The sequence below is a fragment of the Peromyscus leucopus genome, chromosome 16_21 (assembly GCF_004664715.2).
Source record: "Peromyscus leucopus breed LL Stock chromosome 16_21, UCI_PerLeu_2.1, whole genome shotgun sequence".
Classification (NCBI taxonomy): domain Eukaryota; kingdom Metazoa; phylum Chordata; class Mammalia; order Rodentia; family Cricetidae; genus Peromyscus; species Peromyscus leucopus.
This window is the reverse complement of record NC_051084.1, coordinates 9,770,852-9,798,048: the sequence shown is the minus strand read 5'-3', so window position 1 is coordinate 9,798,048 and position 27,197 is coordinate 9,770,852. Positions and strand designations below refer to the sequence as shown.

At 53.3% G+C, this 27,197-nt stretch overlaps 5 protein-coding genes and 1 non-coding gene across 11 annotated transcripts; 4 read left to right on the top strand and 2 right to left on the bottom strand.

Moving 5' to 3' along the window:
• Nucleotides 1-234: 234 nt before the first annotated feature.
• LOC114706171 lies at nt 235-341 on the bottom strand. Its single transcript, XR_003736495.1, has one exon. It is a non-coding gene; the product is annotated as a U6 spliceosomal RNA (small nuclear RNA).
• A 5,818-nt stretch (nt 342-6,159) lies between these two features.
• Nucleotides 6,160-6,442, top strand: Smim40 (small integral membrane protein 40). Its single transcript, XM_028888429.2, has one exon. The coding sequence runs from the start codon at nt 6,180-6,182 to the stop codon at nt 6,420-6,422; it is 243 nt and encodes an 80-aa protein (XP_028744262.1). The 5' UTR covers nt 6,160-6,179; the 3' UTR covers nt 6,423-6,442.
• Nucleotides 6,443-9,621: 3,179 nt separating this feature from the next.
• Nucleotides 9,622-14,825, top strand: Daxx (death domain associated protein). Of its 4 annotated transcripts, none has more exons than XM_028888410.2 (8): nt 9,622-9,692; nt 10,825-11,047; nt 11,320-12,151; nt 12,237-12,442; nt 12,680-12,885; nt 13,019-13,486; nt 13,580-13,799; nt 14,610-14,825. In XM_028888410.2, exons 2-8 carry the CDS (start codon nt 10,841-10,843, stop codon nt 14,667-14,669), a joined length of 2,199 nt encoding a protein of 732 aa, XP_028744243.1. In that variant the 5' UTR covers nt 9,622-9,692; nt 10,825-10,840; the 3' UTR covers nt 14,670-14,825. The 4 variants fall into 4 exon arrangements, with proteins under 4 accessions (XP_028744243.1, XP_037055939.1, XP_028744244.1 ...); XM_037200044.1 differs by lacking the exon at nt 9,622-9,692 and adding an exon at nt 9,704-9,804 and having other exon boundaries at nt 12,680-12,884; nt 13,021-13,486; XM_028888411.2 differs by lacking the exon at nt 9,622-9,692 and adding an exon at nt 9,704-9,804 and having other exon boundaries at nt 13,580-13,622.
• Nucleotides 14,826-15,070: 245 nt separating this feature from the next.
• Nucleotides 15,071-18,468, top strand: Zbtb22 (zinc finger and BTB domain containing 22). Of its 3 annotated transcripts, XM_028888383.2 has the most exons (3): nt 15,318-15,474; nt 15,754-15,845; nt 15,969-18,468. In XM_028888383.2, the coding sequence occupies exon 3, from the start codon at nt 16,042-16,044 to the stop codon at nt 17,965-17,967; it is 1,926 nt and encodes a 641-aa protein (XP_028744216.1). In that variant the 5' UTR covers nt 15,318-15,474; nt 15,754-15,845; nt 15,969-16,041; the 3' UTR covers nt 17,968-18,468. The 3 variants fall into 3 exon arrangements, with proteins under 3 accessions (XP_028744218.1, XP_028744216.1, XP_037055940.1); XM_028888385.2 differs by lacking the exons at nt 15,318-15,474; nt 15,754-15,845 and adding an exon at nt 15,071-15,254; XM_037200045.1 differs by lacking the exon at nt 15,318-15,474 and having other exon boundaries at nt 15,648-15,845.
• LOC114706147 (basic proline-rich protein-like) lies at nt 15,250-15,834 on the bottom strand. The gene has a single exon (XM_028888414.1). It carries the CDS (start codon nt 15,832-15,834, stop codon nt 15,250-15,252), a length of 585 nt encoding a protein of 194 aa, XP_028744247.1.
• A 92-nt stretch (nt 18,469-18,560) lies between the features above and the next one.
• LOC114706134 (TAP binding protein) lies at nt 18,561-26,844 on the top strand. The gene is made up of 8 exons (XM_028888386.2): nt 18,561-18,837; nt 18,974-19,138; nt 19,336-19,596; nt 23,391-23,789; nt 23,992-24,333; nt 24,409-24,498; nt 24,607-24,671; nt 26,189-26,844. Exons 1-8 carry the CDS (start codon nt 18,801-18,803, stop codon nt 26,198-26,200), a joined length of 1,371 nt encoding a protein of 456 aa, XP_028744219.1. The 5' UTR covers nt 18,561-18,800; the 3' UTR covers nt 26,201-26,844.
• Nucleotides 26,845-27,197: the final 353 nt, after the last annotated feature.

The following is a 27,197-nucleotide window of genomic DNA, read 5'->3' as shown; positions in this document are numbered from 1 at the left end:
CATACACATACATATTTATGCATATATACACACATATATATTATGCATATATATGTATATATCTCAGATAATTGGTACCAGTCTCTGTTCTCTGTTTCCTTGGTCCCCTGGCTACCCACTCTGCCATCAGCACTGGTTAGGCCTTGAACTCTCATTCTGGCTGGACTAATGGTGGGACCCCTGCATCTTAAACTGTATGGCCAATTGTGTATCTGTTCAGTAAATTTTTTTTTTTCAAATATGGAACACTTCACGAATGTGCGTGTCATCCTTGCACAGGGGCCGTGCTGATCTTCTCTGTATCGTTCCAATTTTGGTCTATGTGCTGCCGAAGTGAGCACCTGTTCAGTAAAATTGATAGTCCTTAGGACCAGCTACAGCTGTCTGGAGCAGAAAGAGTTGAGGATTTGACTCTTTGCTAAGAGGGGAATGGAACAGGCCTCCAGACCTTAGCACAACTGACTCCATGGTGGAAGTACTATAAAGTACTGTAAAAGTCAGCACATAGATATTACCACCTGCCAAAATGAAAACACAGTCCTAACCCATCAAAGTCCACAGTTCTGGAAAAGTCTCTGAATGCACTGGCCTTGCTTGTTGGCTTCTGTTGACTGAAGTGTGTCAGCCCAGAACATGGTGGTTGTGCTTAGAAGCCCACCCTGAGAAAGGCTCGAGGCTATATTAGGATCCCGGCGTAGCTGCTGACCGTCTAATAAAGACTTTCTATTGGCTTAAACCCCTGTCCAAGCAGACATCTCCGGTGGAGACTCCACAGTGGCCCAGAGGCCAGCATGCACTTTGATATGCTGACAGGTGCTACAGACAGTCATGTGTCCCTTCTGCCAGAAGTAAGGGAAATGACTCCTTTAGCAGAGGAGAGCCGGCTTCACAGGCTGAGGAATGCTGCCTTTATGTAACTGCCCCAAATCCTCCAACAGTCCAGGGTGAGCTCATTTCTGGATATTTGGACTACCTTTTGGAGTTTCCTTTGGACCTGATACCCTGGCAACAAGAACTTCAATTCACCACATCCCCAAGCAGATTGAGAAACTTGTCAGAGAGAAATGTCCTAAATCACAAAGGAGAGGCGTCCCTTTCCGTGTGACTGGGTGCCAGCGCAGGGAGAGAAGCTTCCTGACTCATGGACAGTACTTGACTGGCAGTGGTAGGCTCCAGGAACTCACAGGAACAGAACACAGAGGTGGCTCTTACCAGAGCAGACAAGGACAGATGAGTGGTTAGTGCAGGTGGAGAAGTAGCTGAAGAGATGGACCCTAAAATTTAGAATTGACTTGGTGGGTATCAGGAGCCAGCAGAAAGAAATGGTCCATACCTCTGGAGAGTCACATCAACAGCTTGGTTCAATTAGGAGAGGCCTGGCTCTAGGGAAGGGGGTCCATTTGTCCCCTCTTGGGTGTTCAGCACCAGGAGATAAAGTCAAGAAACTGCCAACATGACTGCTACTTTATTAGAGAAGGTTTTGTTTTTTTATTGTAGATATAAGGGAGAGAACAGCCAGAGGCATCTGTAGGAGTCTAGAGCAGAGGGAAAGAGAAACAGGCTGAACAAGTGGAAGACGACCAGGAGAAAGTAGTGGAGATTGTAAGATAGGCGAGGGACCGAGGATAGAGAATGGGGGAGGGGGAGGAGAGCAGGGGCATAAAGGAATGGGGATCTGATGTGAGGAGGGTCAGGGTGCCAGGGTAGGGGTTTTGAAATGTGCAACAGTACTTGTATGAACTGGGATGGAGGGAACCTCAAGGCCAGCTTGGGCTTCAATATGCAGCCACAGGTACATGTCAATGGAAAGCCATATGACCCTTCTGCCAGAGGTAAAGAAAATGTCTTCTTTTGGCAGATGGGAACCGGTTTCACAAGTTCCTTTAGAATGCTGACTTTTATCTAACCACCAGAAATCCTTCTATAGTCCAGGTTGAGCTGGGCTTAGATTCAATTTTGGACAGTCAGTGGCCCTGCCTTTTTCTGGGTGTGTTGGGGGATATGAGGTAACTTTGGACTTGACAGGGGCAACCTTTAAATACTTGGTTTTGCTGGGCAGTGGTAACCCAAGTCTTTTAATCCCACCATACTTGGGAGGCAGGGGCAGGTGGATCTTTGAACTCGAGACCAGTCTGGTCTACAAGAGTGAGTTCCAGGACAGCCAGGTCTACACAGAGAAACTGTATTGGAAAAACAAAACAAAAATCCTCCAAAGAAACAAACCAAAGCAAAAAGTTTGATTTTAAGATACTAAGTGAAGGACAGGACATGCCGGCTCAAGTCTTAATTCTAGCACTTGAAAGTCAGAGGCGAACAGGTCTGTGAGTTCAAGGACAGGCTGGTGTACATAATGAGTTCCAGGACATCCAGAGCTACATAGTGAGACCCTGTTTGAAAAAATAAAAAAGAACCTTTAATCCCAGCACTCGGGAGGCAGAGGCAGGCGGATCTCTGTGAGTTCGAGGCCAGCCTGGTCTACAGAGCGAGTTCCAGGAAAGGTGCAAAGCTACACAGAGAAACCCTGTCTCGAAAAAACAAAAAAAGATACCAAGTGAAGCACCAGGGTGCTTTTGTGTTGTTATTTTCTGATTTTATTTTACTTAATTTTTTGAGACAGTGTCTCTCTACATAGTTCTGGCTGTCCTGGAACTCACTATGTAGACCAGGCTGTCCTCAAATTCAGAAATTCATCTGCCTCTGCCTCTCAAGGGTTGGGATTAAAGGTGTGCTACCATGTCCTACTTCTTATTTATTTGAGACAAGGTCTCCAGAATCCCAGGCTGGCCTTGAACTTGTTATGTAAAGGGGGGTGACATTGAGCCTTTGATCCTCCTGCCCCCAGTTCCCCAGGGTTGGGTTGTAGGGCCTTCACTGTAGCTGGTTTTTGTAGTGCAAAGTATTAACCCTCTGCAGGGCTTTCTGGAAAACAGCAACATTCATTACAGGATGAAGTATTAATTACAAGACAACTACCGTCTAAAAAATATTTGTAGCTCTTGTCTTGGAGAAATAAAATCCAGAGCCCACCACAGTAGCCTGTGTGCTGAATTAATCCCGGTGCTCAGGAGGCAGAGGCAAGGATTGCTTTGAATTAAAGGCTACCCTCTGTAAGAGGAAGCATGAAGGTCTTTGTGCTCACAGATAGGCACTAGGTAAGCCTGGAAGGTTAAACACACACCATTTTTCCTTCAAGAGAAGGAACGAAACACCTGCACCTGCCCAGAAGGCTGCAGTAGATGTTTTCCAGCCTGGAAAACTTTGCTCTATCCTTTCTGGCACTAGATCTTCCACAGGCCCTTCTAGTAAATTTGTTTTTCTCAGTCAATCTGCAGAACCTAGTTTTACAGATTTTACAAAGAGTTTCAGTGTTTGTATTTGGTTTATGCTGCTCCTCGAGGAGATGTGTGTGAGCTTTGTTGTGAACTCGGGACTGAGTTCATTAGCACCAGGATAGTTTTCACTAAATTGTGCTGTGCTTAAATATGCCTAAAATCAACCACTCCAGACATTTCAACCAACATCCACTACGGAGCTGTACTTTGCCAAACTGCCTTCTTGCCTCCCAAGGATTGTTTCTCTGTAGACTGTGAAAGTCACAGAGACTCTGAAAACCTGGGGCTACATGGTGAATTTAAGGCCAGAATTTAAGGGGTAGATAACATTTTTTCTTCTAGAAAACAAAAACAAAAACAAAGAGAAGAGAAAAGGAGGAAGGAGACACAACTCAGAAGTCACACCTTAAATTAGGTTGAAGTTTCAATTCTACCACATGCTTAAGTTTTCATTTCTCACACTTATGCTCTGATTGACAGCCCCTCCCCATCCTGTTTATCTCTGCCTGGCACTGTATATCTGTGAGAAAGCCTAGCTTCTCTTTGTTTCTCCACTCACACTGGCGTGGTTTTTTGTCTTTTTGTTTTGTTTTTTTAAGGCAGGGTTTCACTCTGTAGCTCTGGCTGTCCTGGAACTCTATGTAGACCAGGCTGGCCTCAAACAGAGTTCCGCCTGCCTCTGCCTCTGCCTCTCCAGTGCTGAGCTTAATGGTGGGCCCTGCCATGTGGGGGGGGAGGGGGGCACCTTTCCACCGACTTAACGAGTGAGATTATAGGGTTTAATACGATGAAGTAAAACCAGGGCTGCACAGCATTTCAGGAGAGACCCCAGAAACTATGGGAGAAAGGCCTTGTAGGATGTTGATTGTGCTGGAACTCTTGTTCAGCTGAGGAGCTCTAACCAGCCTCCTGGGCACAGGGCACCTTTCTTTCTTTCTTTCTTTCTTTCTTTCTTTCTTTCTTTCTTTCTTTCTTTCTTCCTTTTCTTTTTCTTTTCTTTTCTTTTTCTTTTTCTTTTTTTTTTTTTTTTTTGGTTTTTTCAATACATGGTTTCTTTGTGTAGCTTTGGAGCCTTTCCTGGACCTTGCTCTGTAGACCAGGCTGGCCTCGAACTCACAGAGATCCGTCTGCCTCTGCCTCCCAAGTCCTGGGATTAAAGGTGTGCGCCACCCAGCAATTAACTCTGCAGCTCTCACACTATTGAGCCTGTATGATAATGAGTATTCAGAGATGGGTAATGCTTAGGGGGCACTCACCAACCTAAGACAGAGCGCCTGTGTGGCCTGGGCAGGTGTCTCCATGACGGGTAAGGTGACCTGCTGACGTCCCATGCAACCTAAGTCAGAGGCTCATTTTTTAGTAAAAGTGGGACCTGTAGGGCCCTGGCCCTGTTTTGGGTAACTGTTGCCTTGCTTGCTGACTTTGACCTTGACATCCTCCCTATGCTAATTCCCTGCCAGGTTTCACTCTCCTAAATGCTTAAGGGAAGTTCCTTTTCTGTGTATCCTGCATAATGGGCATTAACAGCTTAGATGCAAGATTGTAAAACATCAGTAGTGAACTTCTGCCCTCCGGGGTCCTCCCATTGTGCTGTAGGTCTGTATTTAAGACCTCCTCCCTCCTTCAATAAACGGCATTTGGCATTAAAAAAAAAAAAAAAAAAGGTGTGCACCACTGCCGCCCAGCTGGGCACCTTTCTTGTCCCATGTCCCTATAACTCTCCCCTTTATCTTACCTCAAACCAACCCTGCTTCCTCAGAATTGGGCATGAAACTAAAAATGTGAGCCTTCTGATGCTTGGTGTCTCTGGTGGCCATCCTCCTGATGCCAGAGGGCTCCACGTGTGTCACCTCACCAGCTGAACTCAGGTGCCCAAGGACAAGCTTCACAAGTATCTGTTTAGCCTCCAACACAAACTTCCCTCCTTTGGTGGCCCAGCAGTCAACACTCACCCTCCGACCAATCACAGCTCTTCTTACAAACATCTTCAGTGTATTCAGTCCAATTAAAATTGCCCCCTTGACACCGCAGGGCCAGAAGTCAAGAGGTTCATTTGTTTGTTTGCTTTCAGGATTTTTAAATTTTATTTTCATTCCGTTACTTAGGTGGTTTGTTGCTTTATTTTGTTGTGAGACAAGGTCTCACCTGTGTAAATAGACTCACCTTCGACTCTTAGCAATCCTGTTCCCCCTGCAGAAGCATCCTGCAGGCTGGGGATCCTTTCAGGCATGCACCACTCAGCCTCCTTAGGTTTTAGTCTCCCGATCCGAGGGCCACCCACAGAAACCCAGCAGGAGGAATCCAGCCTGCTTGGATTAGAGACACCCTTCCCTTCTTCACTGCAGAGACCAGACCCACCCGGCCTGTTGTTACAGTTCCTTGCTCCTTCTCTTCAGGCCCTAGACTGGTGCTTGGATCTAAGGCCAGGATGCCTGACCATTCCAGTTTAAGTGTCTGTGACTGGCCTTCTGTTTCCAAGGCAGAGTTACACATGGTAAAGCTGGACAGGATTTAGTGCTCATACAGTGTGACCTTTCACATCAGGCTAGGCGACTAAATCATTGTCCTGGGCCAGGGAGACAGCTCAGCAGGGAAGGGTGCTTTTAGTGTCCCTGGAACCCAGGGAAAGGTGGAATGAGAGAGCAAGCCCAAACAGTAGCACTTACAAAGAAATAAAAACCTGCCCCCAAACTCAAAAGCCTTTCTCTCCTTTCTAACTGGGTTCTGGAATTAGGGTCACACCTGCAGGTGCAGGGTCATCACAGCCACGCCCTTTAATCCCGGCAGTGCTGAGCTAGGCCTTCCAGCCCACACTGAGCCAGCCAGCTGTCCCCGCCGTGGGTGAGGATGGCAGAGGAAGGGGGCAGTGTGGAGGAGGGGGATGTGTTCCTAGCATTCGCCCAGGGTCCCACTCCTCCTCGGGGGCCCGTGCGGCGCGCTTTGGACAAGATCTTCTTCACCTTCTTGGTCCTCTTCCTGACACTGCTCATGCTGGAGGCTGCTTACAAACTGCTGTGGCCCCTGCCATGGGCTACATTTCGGGACTGGCTCCTGAAGACACCCAAGGAGGAAGAGGCGCTGGAACTCTGAGCATCTCCCCGTAGAGATCCTGTCCTTGCTATTGAGGTGAGGAAGGCAACTCCAGAGAGACTGGGGCGGGAGGGTAGCGTAGGCCAGCACTCTAAGGTTAGGTTTGTTCATGCGTACATGTGTGTCTGTTCGTGGGTGTGTACACATGAGTGCAGGTGGCCACAGAGGCCAGAAGGTGTTGGATCCCCTGGGCTGGAGTTAAAGGAGGCTGTAAATGGGAGCCAGACTCTGGTCCTCTGCAACACACACACACACACACACACACACACACACACACACACCAACAGACACACAATTTTAACTGCATATACAAATACAATGTATGTTGGTCATACTCATTCCCCAGACATCCCCTCCAACTCCTCCAGGATTCCCCTCTCTATAAATGAAAAAACACTAACTTTTTAGTCAGCGTACAAGTGACGGGTTGTGTCATTGTGAGTTACCATGTATGTCATTGGGTACCTGGCTCCTCCACGGCCACTCAGCCTCCCACTCTGGTTCCTCCAGTGTCTCGTGCTGCTTCATGTCCCTAGATTCCATTTCTGTCTCTTGAGGCACCCTCCAGACTGCTTCTTCCCCTTTCTAATTTCACGTTCTGCACACATGAGCTCACACACACGCGCACACACACCCGCCCCTTTGTATACATATGCTATATAAATTTAAATCCAGATTTTACATATGAGAGAATATGAGGAATAATTTATCCTTTTGAATGTAGCTTATTTTGCTTAAGAGCGATTTCCATTTCCTTTGTTTTCCCGAAAATGTCATGATATAAGTTTTCTTCCCAGCTGACTAAGATCCCACTGTACAAATGTACCACGTTTTCTTATCTGTTGATGGACATGTGGGGGGCTGCTTCCATTCTTTTGGCTACTTAGAGCACTACAGCAATCAACATGGATGCGCAAGCGTCTCTGTGGCGTTCTGATTTAGCCTTCTCCAAGGAGTGACATGTAGGGTATCAGGCAGTGCGTATGTCCAGAAGTGACAATCTTGGCCCACCTCAAAGTGGACTATAGAAGGGCTCTGGCAGTTAGATAAAAGCCAGAATTCCTCAGGAACTTGTGAAACAGGTTCCTGTCTGCAAAAAGGATGGATTTCCCTTGCCTCTGGAGGAAGGGACATATGACTGTCCATTGACATGTGTCTGTGGTGCCTCTCAGCATATCAGAGCCCATGCTAGCCTCCAGGTTCTACAGTCCCTATTCATAAGTACCTGTTATATATTTCAAAGCCCCAATGCTAGCATCCTGGCCCCTCTTCCCTCTTCCCTAAACTCCCAGACCTGTTCCAGCTCAGAGCTTCCCTCCCCCTCCTCCTTAGAACCAGCATGGTGCTCACAACTCCAGTCCCAGGGGTCAGTGGCCCTCTTAGGGTCTTCGTGGGCATCAGATACACAAGGGTGTGTATACACACACACACACACACACACACACACACACACACACACAGGCAAAACACCTAAAATAAAGTTCTTCTGAGTAGCTGCAGTTATTGCAAGAACAGAAGTGATCAAACAGTGTAAAACTTACACTTATTTTTATTCATTATATAATACAGTCTGGTCATTTTCACCTCCATTATTCACCCCCCTCTCACTCCCATGGAAGCTTTTTTCTAAGTCAGCACTCTTCTCCATCTTCCAGCTCTTACGTTCTTTCCACTCCCTGTTCTTCCATGTTCCCTCAGCCTTGGACTTGCTGTCACCTTTTATAACTATTAATTTAAAAAATATATTTATTTTATGTGTATGGACGCTTTGCCTGCCTGTATGTATGTTCATCATGAGCATGCCTATTGGATTCCCTGGAACTGGGTTACAGATGGTTGTGAGTCACTATGTAGGGCCTGGGAATCGAACCTGCAAGAGCAACAGGTGCTCTTAAAGGCTGGGTCGCTCCTTTCGCCTCCTCAGGCACCTACCTGCACTCACATCGTGCACAGAGACTTACACGGCACACACATACATAAAACAAAATGAATATTTGTGAAGAGATGGATAACCTTCATTTCAGACATCCACGCAGGGAAACCCATTTTGAGAAACCCAAGGATATGGAAATTAAATCCTTTATTATCTTTAGAGTCTCGTTAACCATTGAGGAACTTTTCTGTTCCCCTACGTAGAGGACCGGACAGGAAACGAGGTGGGTTTCTTTAAAGCGAGTTTGAGGTTCGGTTCCTCTGAGAGCCACTGGGCTTCTTGGTCCTGCAAATTGGCAAGATGTCCACCACCTGAGGAATGCAGAAGGACGAGGAGGTGCGATCTTAGCGCAAAGGGTATTTATTCACTTACCCTGCTTCCTCATGGGCACATCTGCGGACCTCACTGTCGTCCCCATTCCCCCCCACCCCCTTTTCTCTGCAGGTCTCCCGGAGGAGGAGACGCCCCGAGGGATTTTCGCTTCCTTTCGTCTCCCAGCGCTCCAGGCGGCAGTTCGCACGGTTTCTCTGCAAGCCCGCGCCAGGTTATCCCGCGCCCCGCCTCATGCCTGGCAAACCCCACCATGAAGCACACGCGGCCTTCTGGTCAGGATGACCCTCGGAGAAACAGAGGGCCACAGTTCCCACCAGCTGGCTCGGTCATCGCGTCTGTGGTGCAGCTTGGGCCGCGAGTCCCCGACAGACAGCAATAATAACAATGCCTCACTCGTGCAGCATGCTCTGCTCATTTGTATGCATGTGTGTGTGCACCTGACCGCAGGTAGAGGCCGGGGCTGGACAGCCCCGAGGTGCGCGTCGCCTCCGGAAGGGAAGGGCAAGCTCAGGGGCCCGAGAGAAAGCAAAGTACGGAGTGTCAGGCTTACACCAACCCAGGACAGGAAGAGACTTTTATTTCGTCCCCCTGGAGCCCTGCACAGCCCTAGAGAGCCCAGCTCTTAGGTACCATCGGGGGTTCCTTCCCCTTCTAGGTGCGGGGGGGACTGGATCTTCCCGGCCTCGACCGGACGGCGTTGGGGAGGTCTGAGGCAGGAAGCTTCTGACTGGACCCGTGGCTTCGGGGAAACACCAGGTGCAAAGAACTCCACGCCTTCCCCGAGGAGGGCAGTGCAGGCCAGGCCGGTGCCGTACGGCAACATGGCGCGCCCCAGCTGCCAGGAGGCTCCCCCCCCCCAGCCCCTCCCCTTTGAGCGTCCGAGCACTGGGCACGGCGTCCTAGGTGGGCGGGGCACGCGACACTTCCGGTTACTGTGAGGGCTGGGTTCCGTACCGCAACATGGCCGCCCTCAGGTGTTGCAGGCGGAAACCCCGCGGCTTCCGGTTCGTAGTGGGCCTACGATGGGGGTTGCGGGGAGGGGGGGAGGAAGGCGGAGGGAACCATGCGAGGTTCTGTGATCCGCGGTGAGGGGAGCCTCGAGAGACCGTTTCAGAGGTGGGGGCCGGGCCGTGCGCGGAGCGGGGGTGGCGGGGCGGGAGTGGCGCGGGCGAGGGATCGGCGGGGCCTGGGTGCCGAGTCCGAGGGGCAGCCGTGTGGTACCTTGAGAGCCCCGAAGGGAGTGAGGCGGCCTAGGGATGAACTGGGGGAGGGGGGACTTGGCGGGAAGCTGAGACAGGAGCCTGGCCCCACCTGGGGCTGCGAGCCCAGGTATCAGCAGTGCCCGGTGCGGGGCTCGCTGTCGGTTACGAGTCAGAGGGAGTGGGGGGCCGGGGCGCGGTGAGAGGGAGGGACTTGGGGGGGGATCTCCAGCCTCGGGCCCCGGGGAGAGGAGACCCGTGGAAGGTGGGACACAGCGGTGACGGGGAGGGGACAGGGCACTGGGACTCACCTCGGAGCCACAGAGTTGGTGTCAGGGAAAAACTCGGAGAAGCCGGGCGGTGGCGGCGCACGCCTTCACTCCCAGCCCTCGGGAGGCAGAGGCAGGTGGATCTCTGTGAGTTCGAGGCCAGCCTGGTCTACAGAGTGAGATCCAGGACAGCCAGGACTACACAGAGAGACCCTGCCTTGAAAAACAGAACAAAACAAAAACAAAAGAGAAAAGGATAAAAAGGGGAAAACTCGGAGTGGGGGCGGTGTCATGTTTGAGGGCGCTGAGAGATCACCAGCAGGGTTGTTGGTTTTTGTAGACAAGAGTCAGGAAAACTCAGAGGCCAGTGTCGGACCTTGTACTGGCATTGGGAGTAACAAAAAACTTCACAGCTGACACAGGGAGGGGAAAACGCAACTGAGAGACCGGAAATTGACTGAGGGGTGGAGTCCAGGGTGGGAATTGAAGATGATCGGGAGGTTTGCCCCCAGAACTGCTTGAAAGGCAGGCATTGAAGACATTTAGGTCAGGACTTAGCTATTCGGAGACCCAGGGCATCTGATGGGGTGGGGCCCTGCAGGAGGGGTTCTTCCGGTGGTCCCCTTCCCCTTCCAGAATTCTGACCTTTCCAACACTTCCTCCCTTAGGGGGGTTTGATCCCCCATGGCCGCCGCTGACAGCATCATTGTGCTGGATGATGACGATGAGGATGAACCAGCTGCTCAGCCAGGGCCCTCCCACCCGCCCCCCAATCCTGTCTCGCCAGGACCAGAAGCCTCTGGTCCCTCTGAGTCCCACGGGGATGGAAAGAACAGTCACTCAGGTGGCAGGAAGTGCTACAAGTTGGAGAATGAGAGGCTGTTTGAAGAGGTAAGCTTTTGGGCAAGGCTCTTCTGTTTTTGAGACAGGGTCTCACTATGCGGCCCGGCCTGCCTGGAATTGTCGAGACGAGGCTGGCCTCGAACGCACAGAGTTCAGTTTGCTTCTGCCTCCTGACATCTGGTTTAAAGGTGTGAACCACTGTGACCTACCTGATAGAGAAGAACCAAGGGAAAGGGGATTGGCTCTCTTGTTCTGGCCTTCCCACTAATTCCATGTTTTTATGTCTCCCTTGCCTCCCACCCTTTCCGTGAACTCTCCAGTTCCTTGAACTGTGTAAGATGCAGACGTCGGACCACCCTGAGGTCGTTCCATTCCTCTACAAACTGCAGCAGCGTGCCCAGTCTCTGTTTCTGGCCTCAGCGGAGTTCTGCAACATTCTGTCCCGGGTTCTGTCTCGGGCTCGGAACCGGCCGGCTAAGCTCTATGTCTACATTAATGAGCTCTGCACTGTCCTTAAAGCCCATTCAAATAAGAAGAAGCTGAACTTGGCTCCTGTATCCTCAACGCCCAGTGAACCCTCCGGTGAGAACCCTCCCACCGACCCCTCCTCTGACCTTACAAATGCTGAAACCACTGCCCCTGAGGCTTCAAGGACCCGTGGTTCCCGGAGGCAGATCCAGCGCTTGGAGCAGCTGCTGGCGCTCTATGTCGCGGAGATCCGGCGGCTGCAGGAGAAGGAACTGGATCTGTCGGAACTGGATGACCCCGACTCCACATACCTGCAGGAGGCCCGCTTGAAGCGGAAGCTGATCCGCCTCTTCGGGCGGCTGTGTGAGCTAAAGGACTGCTGTTCTCTGACCGGCCGGGTCATAGAGCAGCGAATCCCCTACCGCGGCACCCGCTACCCCGAGGTCAACAGGCGCATCGAGCGGCTTATTAACAAGCCAGGGCCCGATACCTTTCCTGACTACGGAGATGTGCTGAGGGCGGTGGAGAGGGCAGCCACCCGGCACAGTCTCGGCCTTCCCCGACAGCAGCTCCAGCTCATGGCTCAAGATGCCTTCCGGGATGTGGGTGTCAGGTTACAGGAAAGGCGCCACCTTGATCTCATCTACAACTTTGGCTGCCATCTTACAGATGACTACAGGCCAGGTAGGAAGAAGCTCTTGGGGTGCCTCCTCCCAGAGGTCCTCTAGGTTCAGTGGGCCGAGCACTCTGACCCTGCTTTCTCACACAGGCATTGACCCTGCACTGTCAGATCCCACGCTGGCTCGCCGCCTTCGGGAGAATCGGACCTTGGCCATGAGCCGCCTGGATGAGGTCATCTCCAAATATGCAATGATGCAAGACAAGAGCGAGGAGGGGGAGAGGCAGAGGAGGAGAGCTCGGCTCCTGGGCACCAATCCCTCAGGTTCCCCTAAAGCCTCCTTGGATTCTGGTGAGGTACGGAAGGGTTCGCACCTGTCACAGAGGTCTTGGCTTCCCCCTGCACTGGCCACCAGGGATTCCAGGGGGCCCCGTGGAGCAGTGTGTGGAAGCAGTGAAAGAAGCAAGTCCTCAGGGGGGGAGCCCATTTGTGGCCTGCTCACCTAGCATTCCTGAGGTCCCAGGTTCGAGTCCTAGTACTACCAAAAACTCTGGGGAAAGGGATTCTTTAAGAGAGACTCCTTTGTCCCCCAGGGTCCTAGTGGAATGGCCTCCCAGGAGTGCCCTACTACCTCCAAAGCTGAGTCTGATGATGATGATGATGATGATGAAGAAGAAGAAAGTGATGAGGAGGAGGAGGAGGAAGAAGATGAAGAAGAGGTCACTGAGGATGAAGATGAGGATCTAGAACAGTTGCAGGAAGATCAGGGGGGTGATGAAGAAGAGGAGGAAGAAGGAGGTACATACGTAAGCAGAACAACCCTCTGGTGTCAGTTCTGCTGGGCCTTTCCTCCCTCCCTCCTCTTCCTCCTGGCTCCTTTGCACAGCCCCTCTGCCCCTGCCTCATGCCGTCTCTCCCCTCTTTTCTTTTCCAGATGATGAAGGAGATAAGAGCCCCAAGTCCCCATCACACCCCCCCACTAGGAGGAACTCAGAACCTGTAAAAGGGTCTCCAGGGGAGCAGCAAGACAGAGGACTGACCAGGACACCAGCGTCACCGCTGGCAGGACCCCCAGACGCTCCCAACACAGCTGCGGAGAGCAGCGGAGGACAGCTCCAAGGGCCACTCCTGGGAGAAGAGAGCCCTAGGTCCCAGCTCTCTGAGCTAGAGATGGAGGCCGTGCCCGAGGGTACCACCCCATCCCCTGAGGAAAGGGACATTTCCTCTTCCAGGAAACAGTCAGAAGATTCCCTCCCCACCATCTTGGAAAATGGGGCCGATGTGGTTACCTCTACATCCTTCAATGGGCGTGTCTCTTGTCACACTTGGCGAGATTCCAGTCCCCCGTACAAGAGATCGAGGAAGGAAAAGCAGCTGGGGTCTGGACCATTAGAAAACAGGTAACAGCAGGCAGAGGTCCAGGGTCTGCTGGGAGACACTGGGCACTCGGCATCCCCGGGCCCTCCCGTCCATTCATTCCCTTCTGCCCTTAGCTACACAGAGAAGCTGGCGGCTCAGCAGGGGAATGGGAAGAAGGTATGGACCCCGCCTACTCAGTCTTCCCCCTTGGCCTCCATGGCTCCTGTTGCTGATTCCTCCACAAAGGTGGACTCTCCCAGCCATGGCCTGGTGACCAGCTCCCTGTGCAGTCCTTCTCCATCCCTGATATCCCAAACTCCCCAAACTCAATCTCCCCGGCCTTGTATTTATAAGGTAAGTGTTTCCCTGTGGGGTACTGCACCTATCACATCTCTGTTTCCCCACCCTAGGTGTGTGTGTGTGTGTTTAGGTTTATTATGCACAGCATTATGGCTTATGCCTTTAACCCCACCCCTCAGGAGGCAGAGGCAGGCAGATTTCTGTAACTTCAGGGCCAACTGTCTTGTCTACACAGTGAGTTCCAGGTCAGTCAAGGTTACATAATTAGACCCCTGTCTTAAAAAAACAAACAAAAAAACAGAACAAGGGATGGAGAGATGGCTCAGTGGTTAAGGGCACTGGCTGTCCTTCCAGAGGTCATGAGTTCAATTCCCAGCAACCACATGGTGGCCCACTCCATCTGTGATGAGATCTGGTGCCCTTTTCTGGCCTGCATTGAGGCAGAACACTGTATATATGATTGATAAATAATAAAATCTAATAAACTCATTTATTTTATGTGAAAACGTGTTTTGTCTGCATGTATGTCTGTGTACCACATTTGTGCCTGGTGCTCATGGAGGCCAGAAGAGGGCATCTGATCCTCAAGAACTGGAGTTAGAGATATGGCAGTGAGCGGCCATGTGAGTCTGGGAGCCAAACCCAGGTCCTCGGCAAGGCAACCAGTGCTCTTAGTGGCTGAGTCATCTTTTCAGCCATCGGTCCTACTTCTGGTTGTTTTGAGACAGGGTCTCTCTGTGTAGACCAGGCTAGCCCCAAACTCAGAGATCAGCCTGCCTCTGCTTCCCGTGTGCCACCACGCTGGCTCGACCTTGCTAGTTTTAATCTCTAACTGGCCCTGCTTCTTCTCTGACTTCTCTGCAGATGAGTGTGGCCACACAGTGTGATCCCGAAGAGATCATCGTGCTGTCAGACTCGGACTAGCAGCCTCCTGCTCTCCCTGCCTCCAGAATGTTAGGGGTGCCTGAGCAAAGGATGGGCCGAGCTCCTCCCCTTTCGGTGTTTGTTTTGACAGAAAATCAGATGTTTTAAGTTTTACACGGACACATTAATAAACAATGAATTTCTTTTCTTATTGTACTCTTGTCTTCACCTTGTCTTTCTGCCGTGACGGCGGCCACCTGGTTCAGGGTTAGCCCGGAGTCTGCCCGGGCTAGCCTGGTGCCCTCACCACCCCGAGCCTTCCCTGAGGCTCCTGAGCGCCTTCCTGAGCCGCTTTACTTTCTCACTTTGGAGCGGTTGAGGGAGAAGGCCAATCAGGGGCTGACTCAAGGTTATCTGGCCAATCCGGAAGGAGGCGGGGCCTCTGGGGTCCTGTCATTTGCTGGGCAGAGGGTTGTTGGACCCCGTGAGCCCGCTGTGTCCACAGCGCGGGGTGGAGCCTGAGGAGCGGAAGCCGGGGCTGGTCGGCAGTGGGAAAGGCAGGCTTGCGGGATTAAAGGGGAACGAAGGCTGCGGCCCCATCAAGTCCCAGGTCCTCGGCGGCGGCGGGGACCCGGTACCTTTAAGGTGGAGTGACGCCCTGGCCCTTTAAAGGAGAAGTGTCGGTGTCGGTCGAGTTCTGCCCAGCGGCACGGGAGGGGGTGCCGGCCTGCGCCTTTAAGGTCGCAGGTCCGGGAGGCGGAGCGGAGGCGGAGGGCGGAGGGAGTCGGCACAAGATGGCGGCGGGAGGGGCCGGGGCTGCGGCTCTGGTCGCCGAGTGAGGGGGGGCCGGGGGGCGCGCGGCCAGGTAAGCGGGGCCGCGGGCCGGGGGGCGCCCCTCGGGCCGGGCAATGGCCCCGGGGCGCCCTCGGGGCGGGGTGGGGGGCGGGGTTCGGGGGGGCGGGGGCCGGCGCGAGGCGGGGTCGGGGGCCTGGGGGGCGGAGCCCGGGCTTGGCCGGGGGCGGGCGGGGGGCGGGGCCTGGGAGTTGCGGGGCCGCCCCCTCCGCCCGGAGAGAGACCGGGCGCGGGGTGGGCGGACGCCGCTCCCCGGGAGCCCCTGAGCAACTCGGAGCTCTTCCCTCGCCAGCTGCCGTCTGATGCCGCTGCATGGCTGTGCCTGGAGGACTGACTTAGCCCTCCGGAGCCCCGGCTGCTCCGTCTGTCCCATGGGGTTGAAAGGTACACCTCCCCCCGTGGTTATGGGGAAGGATTAAGGCCGACACGACGTGGTTGTTGTTATGCCGTGGTGGGCTGTGACTTCCCCAGATCACACCGTTCTTCTCTCTTTTTTTCCCCCCCCAGAAACCCCCCCGGCCGCGCTCCTCTGCCCTGTCTGTGTTCCTGTGGCTGGGGGGGTCTCCCCTCCCTCCACGACATGGAGCCATCTCCTCTGTCGCCCGGCGGGGCGGCTCTCCCCCTGCCTCTCTCCCTGGCTCCCCCGCCACTGCCCCTGCCGGCAGCGGCGGTGGTTCACGTGTCCTTCCCTGAAGTGACCAGTGCCCTCCTGGAGTCCCTCAACCAGCAGCGGCTCCAGGGCCAGCTCTGCGATGTGTCCATCCGGGTGCAGGGACGCGAGTTCCGCGCCCACCGGGCTGTCCTGGCTGCCTCCTCCCCCTACTTCCACGACCAGGTCTTACTCAAAGGCATGACCTCCATCTCACTGCCAAGCGTCATGGACCCAGGTGCTTTTGAAACTGTGCTGGCCTCAGCTTACACAGGCCGCCTCAGCATGGCCGCCGCTGACATCGTCAACTTCCTCACGGTGGGCTCAGTCCTCCAGATGTGGCACATTGTGGACAAGTGCACCGAACTCCTTAGGGAGGGCAGGTCCTCAGCCGCCACCACCACCGTCACTACCGCCGCCGCGGCCCCCTCTGTCTCTGTCCCTGGCGCCAGTGTCCCCTCGGGGAGCGGGGCCACTGTAGCCCCCGCCACCGTGGGCTCGGTGCGCTCCCACACTTCCAGCCGGGCCAGTGAGAACCAGTCTCCCAGCAGTAGCAACTACTTCAGCCCCCGGGAGTCCACCGAGTTCTCCTCTTCCTCCCAAGATGCGTTTGTAGCTTCGGCCGTCGGCTGTGGGAACCGCCGAGATGGTGGCCCTGTGTTCCCGGTCCCCGTGGTTGGCAGTGCGGGTGCCACCTCTGGAAAGTTGCTGCTGGAGGCAGATGAGCTGTGTGATGATGGTGGTGGGGACGGGAGAGGGGCGGTGGCCCCTGGGGCTGGGCTCCGGAGGCCGAGCTGCATGCCCGCCGGTGCCGTGCCGCAGAAACACTGGGTCTATGTGAAGCGGGGTAGAAACTGCCCTGCAGCAGCGTCCCTGGTCCACCAAGACCCAGAGCTGGAGGACGAGGAAGAAGAGGAAGATCTGGTGTTGACTTGTGAGGATGATGAGGACGAAGAGCTGGGGGGTGGTGGCCCAGGGGTCCCTGCAGGGGGAGAGCCCGAGGCTACTCTCAGTATCAGTGATGTGCGGACCCTGACCGAGCCTCCAGACAAAGGGGAGGAGCAGGTCAACTTCTGTGAGTCCTCCAATGACTTTGGCCCCTATGAGGGTGGGGGGCCCGGGGCCGGGCTTGACGACCCAGGAGGGCCCACCCCTTCCTCCTATACCCCCGCCCACCCTCCACGACCCCTCCTTCCCTTGGACGTGCCGGGGAACCAGATCTTGGTTTTCCCGTCCTCCTCTTCACAGGCTCCCGGCCAGCCACCGGGGAACACGGTAGAACACGGGGCGGTGACCCTGGGGGGCACCTCCGCGGTGGGGCTAGGCATGCCGAGTGGTTCTGGTGGGGCCCCTGGAGGGACGGGCAGCAGCGACGGGAATAAGATCTTCTTGTGCCACTGTGGGAAGGCTTTCTCGCACAAGAGTATGCGGGACCGGCACGTGAACATGCATCTCAACCTGCGGCCCTTCGACTGCCCGGTGTGCAACAAGAAGTTCAAGATGAAGCACCACCTGACGGAGCACATGAAGACGCACACGGGCCTCAAGCCCTACGAGTGCAGTGTCTGCGCCAAGAAGTTCATGTGGCGGGACAGCTTCATGCGGCACCGGGGACACTGTGAGCGCCGGCACCGGATGGGCGGCGGCGGCGGGGCCGCACCGGGACCCGGACCCGGACCCGGACCCGGGGCTCCTATTGGGCCAGCCTTGCAACCTAAGAGGGAGTCTTCCGGAGGGGGTGGGGGCAGTGGCGACGAGGCGAATTCGGCCACGCCCCCGTCCCACAGGCGTGTCTGGTCCCCACCCGGCGTGCACAAGGTGGAGATGGATTTCGGTGGGGGCGGAGCAGCGCACTGAAGGGCAGGCCGTTGGGCTTACCCAAGGGCAGCGCGCCCCTGGGGTGTTTCCCGCTGCACTGTCTTCCCTTACCTCTGTGGACTTGTATATATTCTAGAGGGCGTAGGTTGCACCACCGCCAGCCGGTCCCAGTCCTCAGCCCCTTCCTCCCTCGGCATCTCCGAAACTAAGCCTTTTTTCTTCTCCCTTGGGTACACCAGTGCCCCACCTTTTCGGAACGGGCCGCTCAGTGTGGGAATGGGAAGGGGGCATTCTGAGCATCCCGGAGTCACAGGGTCAGCGGTCAGGTTGTGCTAGTTTGTGCCTGTCTGTGTGTGTGTTGTGGGACGAGGCCTTTTGAGTCCTTCCCCTTCCTGAAGGACACGCCCCTTATTTCTGTACTGTCCCACTTCCCAGGGGATCCCCAGTTGGGCTTCATGAAAGTGGGCGGAGACAAGGAGTGAGCCGCGTAGTGTAGGTTTTAATTTTTAACGGTGATTAAAATATTTATTGGTCACTTCACTTGGCTTCCCGACAACCCCTCTGTGTGTGCTGGGACCTGGCAGGGTCCGGGAGGTCGGAGGACGCGGGAGTAATGGTCCTAAGGGAGGTGTCGCCGAGAGACGCCGTGGGAGGGCGGAGCCTAGGTCGTCGCAGGGCTCAAAGTTGGCGCTTCTGGGTGATCCGGGAGCGCGTGCAGGGCGCGGAGGGGCAGACCTGGAGGCAGGGTGCTGCGTGCCTCCCGCGTGCCGCCAACCCTCATGATCTGAACGGGAATTTCCGGTCCTTCACGCTGGCCTTCAGAGTAAATGAAAGTGAAAGGGGAAGAGACCTAGAGTAGAGATCGCAGCGCCATGGAGCCTCTGCCCCTGCTTATCGCTGTGGTTTTGGGTGAGCGAACCCCGCTGCTTGTTTAGGAAAGGGCGCACTGGGAAGGAGAGGGAGGTGGTCCCCTCTCACGACCGAAGGGGCGGGGCAGGTCGCTGGACATCCCGGCCGCCCGGTCACTGGAGCCCCTCTCCCCCAGGCCTGGCGACCACCGTCTCGGCTGGACCGGCCGCGGTTGAGTGCTGGTTCGTGGAAGATTCAGGTAGCCTGGCCAAGAGACCTGCCGCGTTGCTACTGCGCCAGGGACCCAGGGGTCCGCCGCCCCGGCCAGATCTTGACCCTAAGCTGTACTTCAAGGTGGATGGTGAGTCTTCGGGACTCACTGCATCTATCGCCTCCTCTTTAGCTCACGTCGGGCCCTTGGGCTTCAGTTTCCCCCTTTGTAAATAAGTCTGGGTTCTCTCTAAGTCTCTCACTACTTTGTTAGTATGTACATTCCGGTCTGTGTACAGTCAGCACCCTTCCAGCCGGGGCTACAGTTGCACCCTTTCGGTCCCGCAGACCCGGCCGGAATGCTCCTGGCTGCCTTCAGGCGGTACCCCGCGGGCGCCCCCGCACCGCACTGCGAGATGAGCCGCTTCATCCCGTTCCCCGCCTCGGCGAATTGGGCTAGAGGTCTGATCCCGCAGCAGAACTGCCCGCGGGCCCTGGACGGGGATTGGCTGCTGGTCAGCGTGTCCAGCACCGTCTTCAGCCTGTCTGTCCTGCTGCGACCACAGCCAGAGCCTCAGCGGGAGCCCGACTCCATCACCATGGCAACAGGTAGCCACGGACAGGTGCGGGAGATGGATGGGTAGTTTTTAAAGGTCGCCCAGTGGCCACTGGCGGAGTAGATCTGAATGAGTCATTTCTCCAATTGGGGTTCAGTATATTTTTTGTTAAGCGAGGCAGTTGGTTAGAATTTGTCTTCACCCTTCTTTGTGGGCCAAGAGTAAAACTGAAATCAACTCTGGTTTTGGGGCGGGGCTTTGTAGACAGGTTGGGGAAGTCACGGTGGTTTCCAGATACCGGAGTTTGAGAAACTTGTAAAGTGACAAGTAGTGAGTCCTAAAACCCGAATTTTTTTCTGCACTCCTCCAAAGTCAGTAAATCGCTAGGCACCCTACTTGGAACAGTTGAGCCTGTTTCAAAATTCAGACTTTGAGTGTCACCTAAGCCTACTCTAGCCTAGTGACAATCAGCCAGGCCAGGAAGCTCTTCCTCAGGCTCGAGGCCATGGCCTGTTGTCCGTTAATAGTGGCCTCTAGTGGGCAGAAGGGACGCGGCAAAGACGGAGGATTCTTCTGCAAGGCCACTTCTGAATAGTGCAATGCACTTTGCTGGGCTGGACTCCGGGTCACTCCATGGGCATATGCTGAAATGGGGTAGATCTGACTTGAATGTCTCTGGACACCAGGCGACAGGTAGAGAGACTCCTTGACTTTTCCATTTCTGGTGTTCTCATGCAAATACTCCCACCAAACTCCTGCCTCCTTCCCTGCGCCATCACTTGAGAACTTCCACAGGACAAGGGGACAGCCTGAAACCCTCAGCCCGGCTGGCACCTCCGTTCTTAGCTCTGCCCTGGGCAGACCTGCTGTGGGTACAGCCGTTCTCTCCAGAGAAACAGCCCTCCTCCTGCTGGTTTTCACTAGAGATGGTGGTGGCTGCCACAGCCTTTCCTCTGTGTCTATTTTTTCCAGCTGTGAAAAGCAGGAACTATTCTCCCAGCTTTTCCTTTGTGACAGTGAAGCAAGGCACCGTGTTAATTTACTTATTGATGCAATAAATGTTTATTAGTACCAAGAAAAAGTTAGGACCCAGAGGTCCCCAGATCAAGCTCCAGATAGGTGTTATTGGAAGTTTATATAGACCAAAGCCTTGGCAAAATGTGGTGGCATGTGTCTGTAACCCAAGCACCTGGGAAGCTTAGGCAGGTTTATCAGGAGTGTGAAGCTACCCTGGGCTGCAGAGGGAGTCCTGGTCTAGCCTGTGCAACACAGCAAGACTCTTTTTCAAAACTAGTAAATAACATACTGAAAGCTAGTTCCTTCTCCGCGGTAGGGTGGCCCTGTGTACTCTAAGTGACAGAGGTGATCAGATGTAGACTAAGTGTGGTTCTCAGACTTGTCAACAGATAATCCTGTGTGACTTTTGCATGGCTGGGGTGTGTGGCTCAGTGGTTGTATTAGTTCTTTCTTTCTTTCTTTCTTTCTTTCTTTCTTTCTTTCTTTCTTTCTTTCTCTCTCTCTCTCTCTCTCTCTCTCTCTCTCTCTCTCTCCCCCTCCCTCCCTCCCTCCCTTTCTTCCTTCCTTCTTTCTTTTCTTTGGAGCTGGGGACTGAACCCAGGGCCTTGCACTTGCTAGGCAAGTACTCTGCCACTGAGCTAAATCCCCAACCCCAAGTTGTTTTCAAAGTTGATTTCCATTTGTGTGTGTGTGTCTGTGTATGGGTGTGTCACGTGAACGCAGGTGCCCAGGGAGTTCAGAAGAGGGTGTTGGATCCTCCGAAGCTGGATTACAGGTGGTTGAGCAGCCATGTCACATGGGTGCTGGGAACCGAATTTGGAGCCTCAGCAGAGCAGTATGTGGCCTTAAACTCCAAGTCTTCTCTGTAGCCCCTTGTATGTATCCTAACTGAGCTCTGGGCCCTGGGTTGATTCTTGGGGCTGCCCAGATAGGGAGTCTGCTTCCACAGACTCCTGGGGTGGAATCAAGTGTGTGTCCTGTCTTCCTCATCAAATCGCTTCCAGGTCACTTCTGCTTGATTAGAAACATGAAAATGGGGGCTGGAGAGATGGCTCCGTGGTTAAGAGCACTGGCTGCTCTTCCAGAGGACCCAGGTTCAATTCCCAGCACCCACTTGACAGCTCACACATGTCTGTAAATCCAGTTCCAGGGGATCTGACATCCTCACACAGACATACATGCAGGCAAAACACAACATAAAAATAAATAAATCTTTAAAAAAACAAAACAAGCCACCAACGGGCTGGGGCCGCCTTAGTGGGAGGGATTTCCTAGCAGCAGGAAGCTCTGCTGTGCAGACTTCTGTGCCCCGTGTACTGAGAGCCTCCTGGGGAGCTGTTTTGAGCCAGGAGTGGAACAGATTTGGTTAGCTAGAGGTGTCAGGTGACGCCTTCGCCACAGCCTCCGTAGGTAGGTACTGTTCTTATCGCGGCCACCTCTTTATTCACTTTTATTTGTTTTGAGACTGGGTCTCATATAGTAGTCCAGGCTTGTCTGGAGCTCATGGCAATCCTCCTGCCCGAGTCTCCCGTGTGAGCCACTGTGCCCTGCTTCCATTTCTGGTTTGGAGATAGGAGGGGCTGAGGGTGTGAGTCAGTGGTAGACCCATTACCCACTGTGTGTGAGTCTGATCATCAGCGTTGGAGGTACATGTCCGTAATCCTAGCACTTGAGAGGCAGGGACAGGTGGGCCCGGAGTCCCATGACAGCATGGGCTACATGAGACCGCTTCAAATAAGATAGCTCAGTGGCCGAGCACTTGCCTGGCATGGATGAGGCCTTAGGTTCAGTTATTAGCACTGCACCTGTTAGCTACTCCCCACCGCCTCTCAGTGCGCGCGCACACACACACACACACACACACACACACACACACACACACACTAACCAAACAAATGAACAAAGAAACAAAAAAGGGGAGTTGGAGAGATGGCTCAGAGGTTAAGAGCACTGACTGCTCTTCCAGAGGTCCTGAGTTCAATTCCCAGCAACCACATGGTGGCTCACAACCATCTGTAATGAGATCTGGCGCCCTCTTCTGGCCTGCAGGGATATGTGCAGACAGAATACTGTATGCATAATAAATAAATAAATCTTAAAAAAAAAAAAAAAGAAAAGAAACAGAAAAGGAAAGAAAGAACTTGGGAAGCTAAAGTAAGAGAATCAGTCGAGTTCCAGACTAGCTTAGCCCTACATAGTGAGTTTCAAGATAGCCTGGGCCAGAGTGAGTCTTGTCCCCAAAAATAAATAAATAAATAATAAATAAATAAATAAAATAAAAGAGGTGTGTGTGTGTGTGTGTGTGTGTGTGTGTGTGTGTGTGTGTGTGTAGAGATGGCCCAGCAGTTAAGAGCACTGACTGCTAGGATTGTGGTCCTAGTGCCTGTGTTTGATGGCTCACAACCACAGGGGATCCAGTGCCCTCTTCTGGCCTCCTTGGGTACTGCACACACATGGTGCACTTAACATACATGCAGGTACACATATAAAAAAAGTAAACATACATGCAGGTACACATATAAAAAAAGTAAAAAATAAAAAAAATTTAAATGTGCCCTTAGATCTTGGACATCTCCAGAATTTGAGAGCTGTAGTGGGCAGTGTGTTCAGCACAGATTCCTAGGGTTGAACCCCCGCCCCACATACACACATCACCTTGATTTACCCTAATTCTTCCTGCACATTGTTAGCTACATTGGTTTATAACTGGAATGAAGGGAGGGCTTGGAGGTCGTATTACAAATGGAGGTGTCTCTGAAGGGTGGGTAAACTGAGGCCCACAGCTCTGCTTTTCTACTCTCCCTCTCTCCCCTTTCTCCCAATGCCCAGTGGTGCTGACCGTCCTCACCCACAGCCCCAACCCTCGGATCCAGCTGGGAAAAGATGCGGTGCTGGACCTGAGCTTTGCCTACATGCCCCCGACTCTGGAAGATGCTCTGTCTCCGGCCGCAGGTCCCCCTCCCTTTGGGCTGGAGTGGCGTCGCCAGCACCGGGGCAAGGGTCACCTGCTGCTGGCTGCGACTCCCGGGCTGGCTGGGGAAACGCCACCAGCCCAAGAAAAGGCTGTGGCATTTGCTGCTTGGGATGACAATGAGCCCTGGGGCCCGTGGACTGGGAATGGGACCTTCTGGCTGCCAGCTGTGAAACCTTTTCAGGAGGGCGTCTACCTGGCTACTGTACACCTGCCCTATCTGCAAGGACAGGTCTCCCTGCAGCTGACGGTGCACAGTGAGTGGGTATACCGTGGCAGCGGGAGGGGGGATAGACATGAGCGTGTATGGGTGGTAAATGTAGATGGGGGTCCTGGGAATCTGACAGCTTTAACATGGGGATTCCCACCATCAGAGCACCCCTCCAGTACAAGGGAAGTAGAAGCCAGACCGGGGGAGGAAGTGGAATCTCTCACTTTCCTTTCTTATTCTTTCTTCAGAGCCCCCCAAAGTGTCTCTGACACCAGCACCCCTTGTGTGGGCTGCCCCGGGAGAGACACCCCCGGAACTGCTCTGCCTCGTGTCCCACTTCTACCCTGCGGCGGGCCTGAGGGTGGAGTGGGAGCGCAGAGGTGGCCCAGAGGGCGGTTCTGGAAAGGCTGAGGGGGAGACGTGGCTCTCCACTGTCCGCCACCATTCCGATGGCTCTGTCAGCCAGGCTGGGCACCTGCGGCTGCCCCCAGTCACTGCCAAGCAGCATGGAGCACGCTATGCCTGTCGGGTCCACCACCCCAGCCTGCCGGCATCCGGGCGCAGTGCTGAAGTCACCCTGGAGGTGGCAGGTAACCCGGAGAACCTCTGAACCAGGGTGGGACCTCGGGAAACACTGAGCTCACTGGCACTGCTTCCCTTGCCAGGCCTCTCCGGGCCCTCAATCGAGGACAGCATAGGCCTGTTCCTGTCCGCTTTTCTCCTTCTGGGACTCATCAAAGCACTAGGCTGGATGGGTAAGTGGGAGCCCGCTCCAAAGGACATTTCCCGCCTACTCCGTGAAGTCTCACACACCCCGTCCTTCCCCTGCCACTCACATCCCTCCCCCTCCGCCTTTTCCATAGCTGCCTACCTGACCATTCATAAAGACTCAAAGGCGAAGGTCACAGCTGCCAGCCTGGACTCAAAGGTAACAGCGCCCAGTTCTGGGTCTTTCCCTCCTCGTGCTGTGTTTCTGCATGGTGGGACGCTGGCTGCTGGCGTGGCAGGCAGCCACGGGTGTCGATTTCATACAGACATCATCTAAATCTTTCTAACTATAGCTCACCTCAGACTTTCCAATCTGGGTTTGTTTACTTGAGTGCAGTTCAGTCTGTTAGAGATGTAAGCCACACACCTAAACTGAAATAATTAGTAGCTACATTAAAAAAAAGGCAGGTGTCAGGGCACTTGAGAGGCGGAGGCAGTGTCTTGAGTTCTAGGCTGCTGCATTGAAACTTTGGCTCATGTAGAGAGGAGTAAAATGAAACAGGCAAAATAATTTAATAATATATTTAATTATTACATTTTTGTTGAGACAGGTCTCATGTAGCCCAAGCTGGCCTCAAACTTGATGCATAGTTGAAGATGATTTTGTTTGTTTGTTTATTGGTTTTTCGAGACAGGGTTTCTCTGTAGCTTTGGGGCCTGTCCTGGACTTTCTCTGTAGACCAGGCTGGCCTCGAACTCACAGAGATCTGCCTGGCTCTGCCCTCCAAGTGCTGGGATTAAAGACGCGTGTGCCACCACTGTCCGGCGAGGATAATCTTAAACGCTTCATTCTTCTGCCTCCACCTTCCAAGTGATAGGATTACAGGAGTGTCACCACACTCAGTTAATGAACCTGCCTTTTGTACTTTTTAGAAATCGCATTTATCTATGTGTGTGGCTATGTCCATACCATGGCACACATGTGGAGGTCAAGGAATAACTTGGGGGAGTTGTTTTCTCCTACCACATGGGTCTTGGGGATCAAATTCAGAAGGACAAGTACCTTTACCCCTGAGCCACCCCACTAGTCTATCTTTCTTCCTTTTTAAAGATTTTGTTTTGTGTATATATATGAATGTGAGGTGTGTTGTCACATGTGGGTGGGTGTCAGAGGACAACTCTTGGGAACAGATTTTCTCCTACAACCTTGTGGGATCCCAGGTTAAACTCTCTCAACCACCTGCAGCTGACTCTGCCTGCTGAGCTGTCTCACAAGCATAGGTTTTTAAAGTGCAGAAGACAGTCAGAATTTACTACAGAGTAAGTGGGGTACCATCGAAGTGTAAGGGTGGGTGATGGCTAAAGGGACTGTTGTGGAGGAAAACACCATCACAAAGTGTGAAAGAACAATGGCCGGGAAGGCTACTGTGCAGCCTACATTACGTCGTGAACCTTACCTATCCAGAATATGTAAACATGTACACAGTGTCAGAAATTCCAAAGCTCAGAGCACAGCCCAGGGGTAGAGTGTGCTTAGTCTCAGGTGACCCGAGGGGCCTTTGAGAAGATGGCTCCCCTCTTCCAGAAGACTCAGGAGGTAGACCACTTAGTATTTGGCAGGTGGGAAATGCCAGTCCCATCCTGCTCCCACCCCCTGATGAGAATGTTTCTAGACTAACTAACTAACTAACAAACACTCTAACACTTCAAATTCTCCACTTCTCTCTTCTCTTGCAGAAGTCACAGTAAAGGCACTCAATTCCGTGGAAGACCACCCTCATCTTTGGCCCAGCTGACTCCAGTAGCTCCTCCCCTAAACATCGTCCCTTCATGTTATCTTCTACTCCCTCCATTGAGTGGCTGGGGTTGCTTTTTTATTTTATTTTATTATTTTTTGGGGTCTTTTCTGAGACAGGGTTTCTCTGTGTAACAGCCCTGGCTGCCCTGGAACTCACTTTGTCGACCAGGCTGACCTCAAACTTGCCGAGATCTGCCTGCCTCTGCCTCCCAAGTGCTGGTATTAAAGGTGTGCGCCACCACTGCCCAGCTATTTTTTATTTTTGTTTTGTTCTTGTTTTTAGACAAGGTCTCTCCATGCAGCCTTGGCTGGCCTGGACCTCACCAAGCCAACCAGGCTGGCCTCAAAGTCCCAGAGATCCACCTGCCTCTGCCTCCGGAGTGAGGAAGGGCATTGGTCACCATGCTTCAAGGATTTTTTTTTTTTTAAGATAAATCTAGTAAGAAAAAGAAAAGAAAAAGATAAATCTAGCATTGTTAGAGTTCTAAGGCAGTGATTCTCAAAAATTTGGGTTCCAATACATCTTAAAAATGAGCAAGAAGCCCAAAGAGTTTTTGTTATGTGGGCTACAGCTATTGGAACTTAACTAAAGTTTTTTTTTTTTTTAAAAAAAAAAAAAAGCCAGGCATAGTGGCGCACAGCACTCCGGAGGCGGAGGCAGGTGAATCTGTGTGAGTTCCATGCCAGCCTGATTTACAATAGGGAGTTCCAGGTCAGCCAGGGTGGGGCTCTGTGAAGAGAACTAAACACAAGAATCTACAGTAGTCTCGAGCCCTTTAAGACCATCGGAAATATCAGGTATTCACAAGGGGCTCACAGCATCTTAACACCACGAGGCTACTAGATCCGAGCGGTCCGTGTGTCTCCCATGGCAGACTAAGGCCTACCTCTCCAGCTCTCCTCTCATACCACAGCGTTTCCTCTGCCTGCTCTACCATCGCCATCTCT

Bases quoted from the DNA above. Each gene is read 5' to 3' on its own strand.
- Smim40 (XM_028888429.2), top strand. From the start codon at position 6,180: ATGGCAGAGGAAGGGGGCAGTGTGGAGGAGGGGGATGTGTTCCTAGCA.
- Daxx (XM_028888410.2), top strand. From the start codon at position 10,841: ATGGCCGCCGCTGACAGCATCATTGTGCTGGATGATGACGATGAGGAT. The intron at 11,048-11,319 runs GTAAGCTTTTGG...TGAACTCTCCAG, and splicing joins ATGAGAGGCTGTTTGAAGAG to TTCCTTGAACTGTGTAAGAT. The intron at 13,800-14,609 runs GTAAGTGTTTCC...ACTTCTCTGCAG, and splicing joins CCCGGCCTTGTATTTATAAG to ATGAGTGTGGCCACACAGTG.
- LOC114706147 (XM_028888414.1), bottom strand. From the start codon at position 15,834: ATGGGACAGACGGAGCAGCCGGGGCTCCGGAGGGCTAAGTCAGTCCTC.
- Zbtb22 (XM_028888385.2), top strand. From the start codon at position 16,042: ATGGAGCCATCTCCTCTGTCGCCCGGCGGGGCGGCTCTCCCCCTGCCT.
- LOC114706134 (XM_028888386.2), top strand. From the start codon at position 18,801: ATGGAGCCTCTGCCCCTGCTTATCGCTGTGGTTTTGG. The intron at 19,597-23,390 runs GTAGCCACGGAC...CCCAATGCCCAG, and splicing joins CTCCATCACCATGGCAACAG to TGGTGCTGACCGTCCTCACC. The intron at 24,499-24,606 runs GTAAGTGGGAGC...CCTTTTCCATAG, and splicing joins CAAAGCACTAGGCTGGATGG to CTGCCTACCTGACCATTCAT.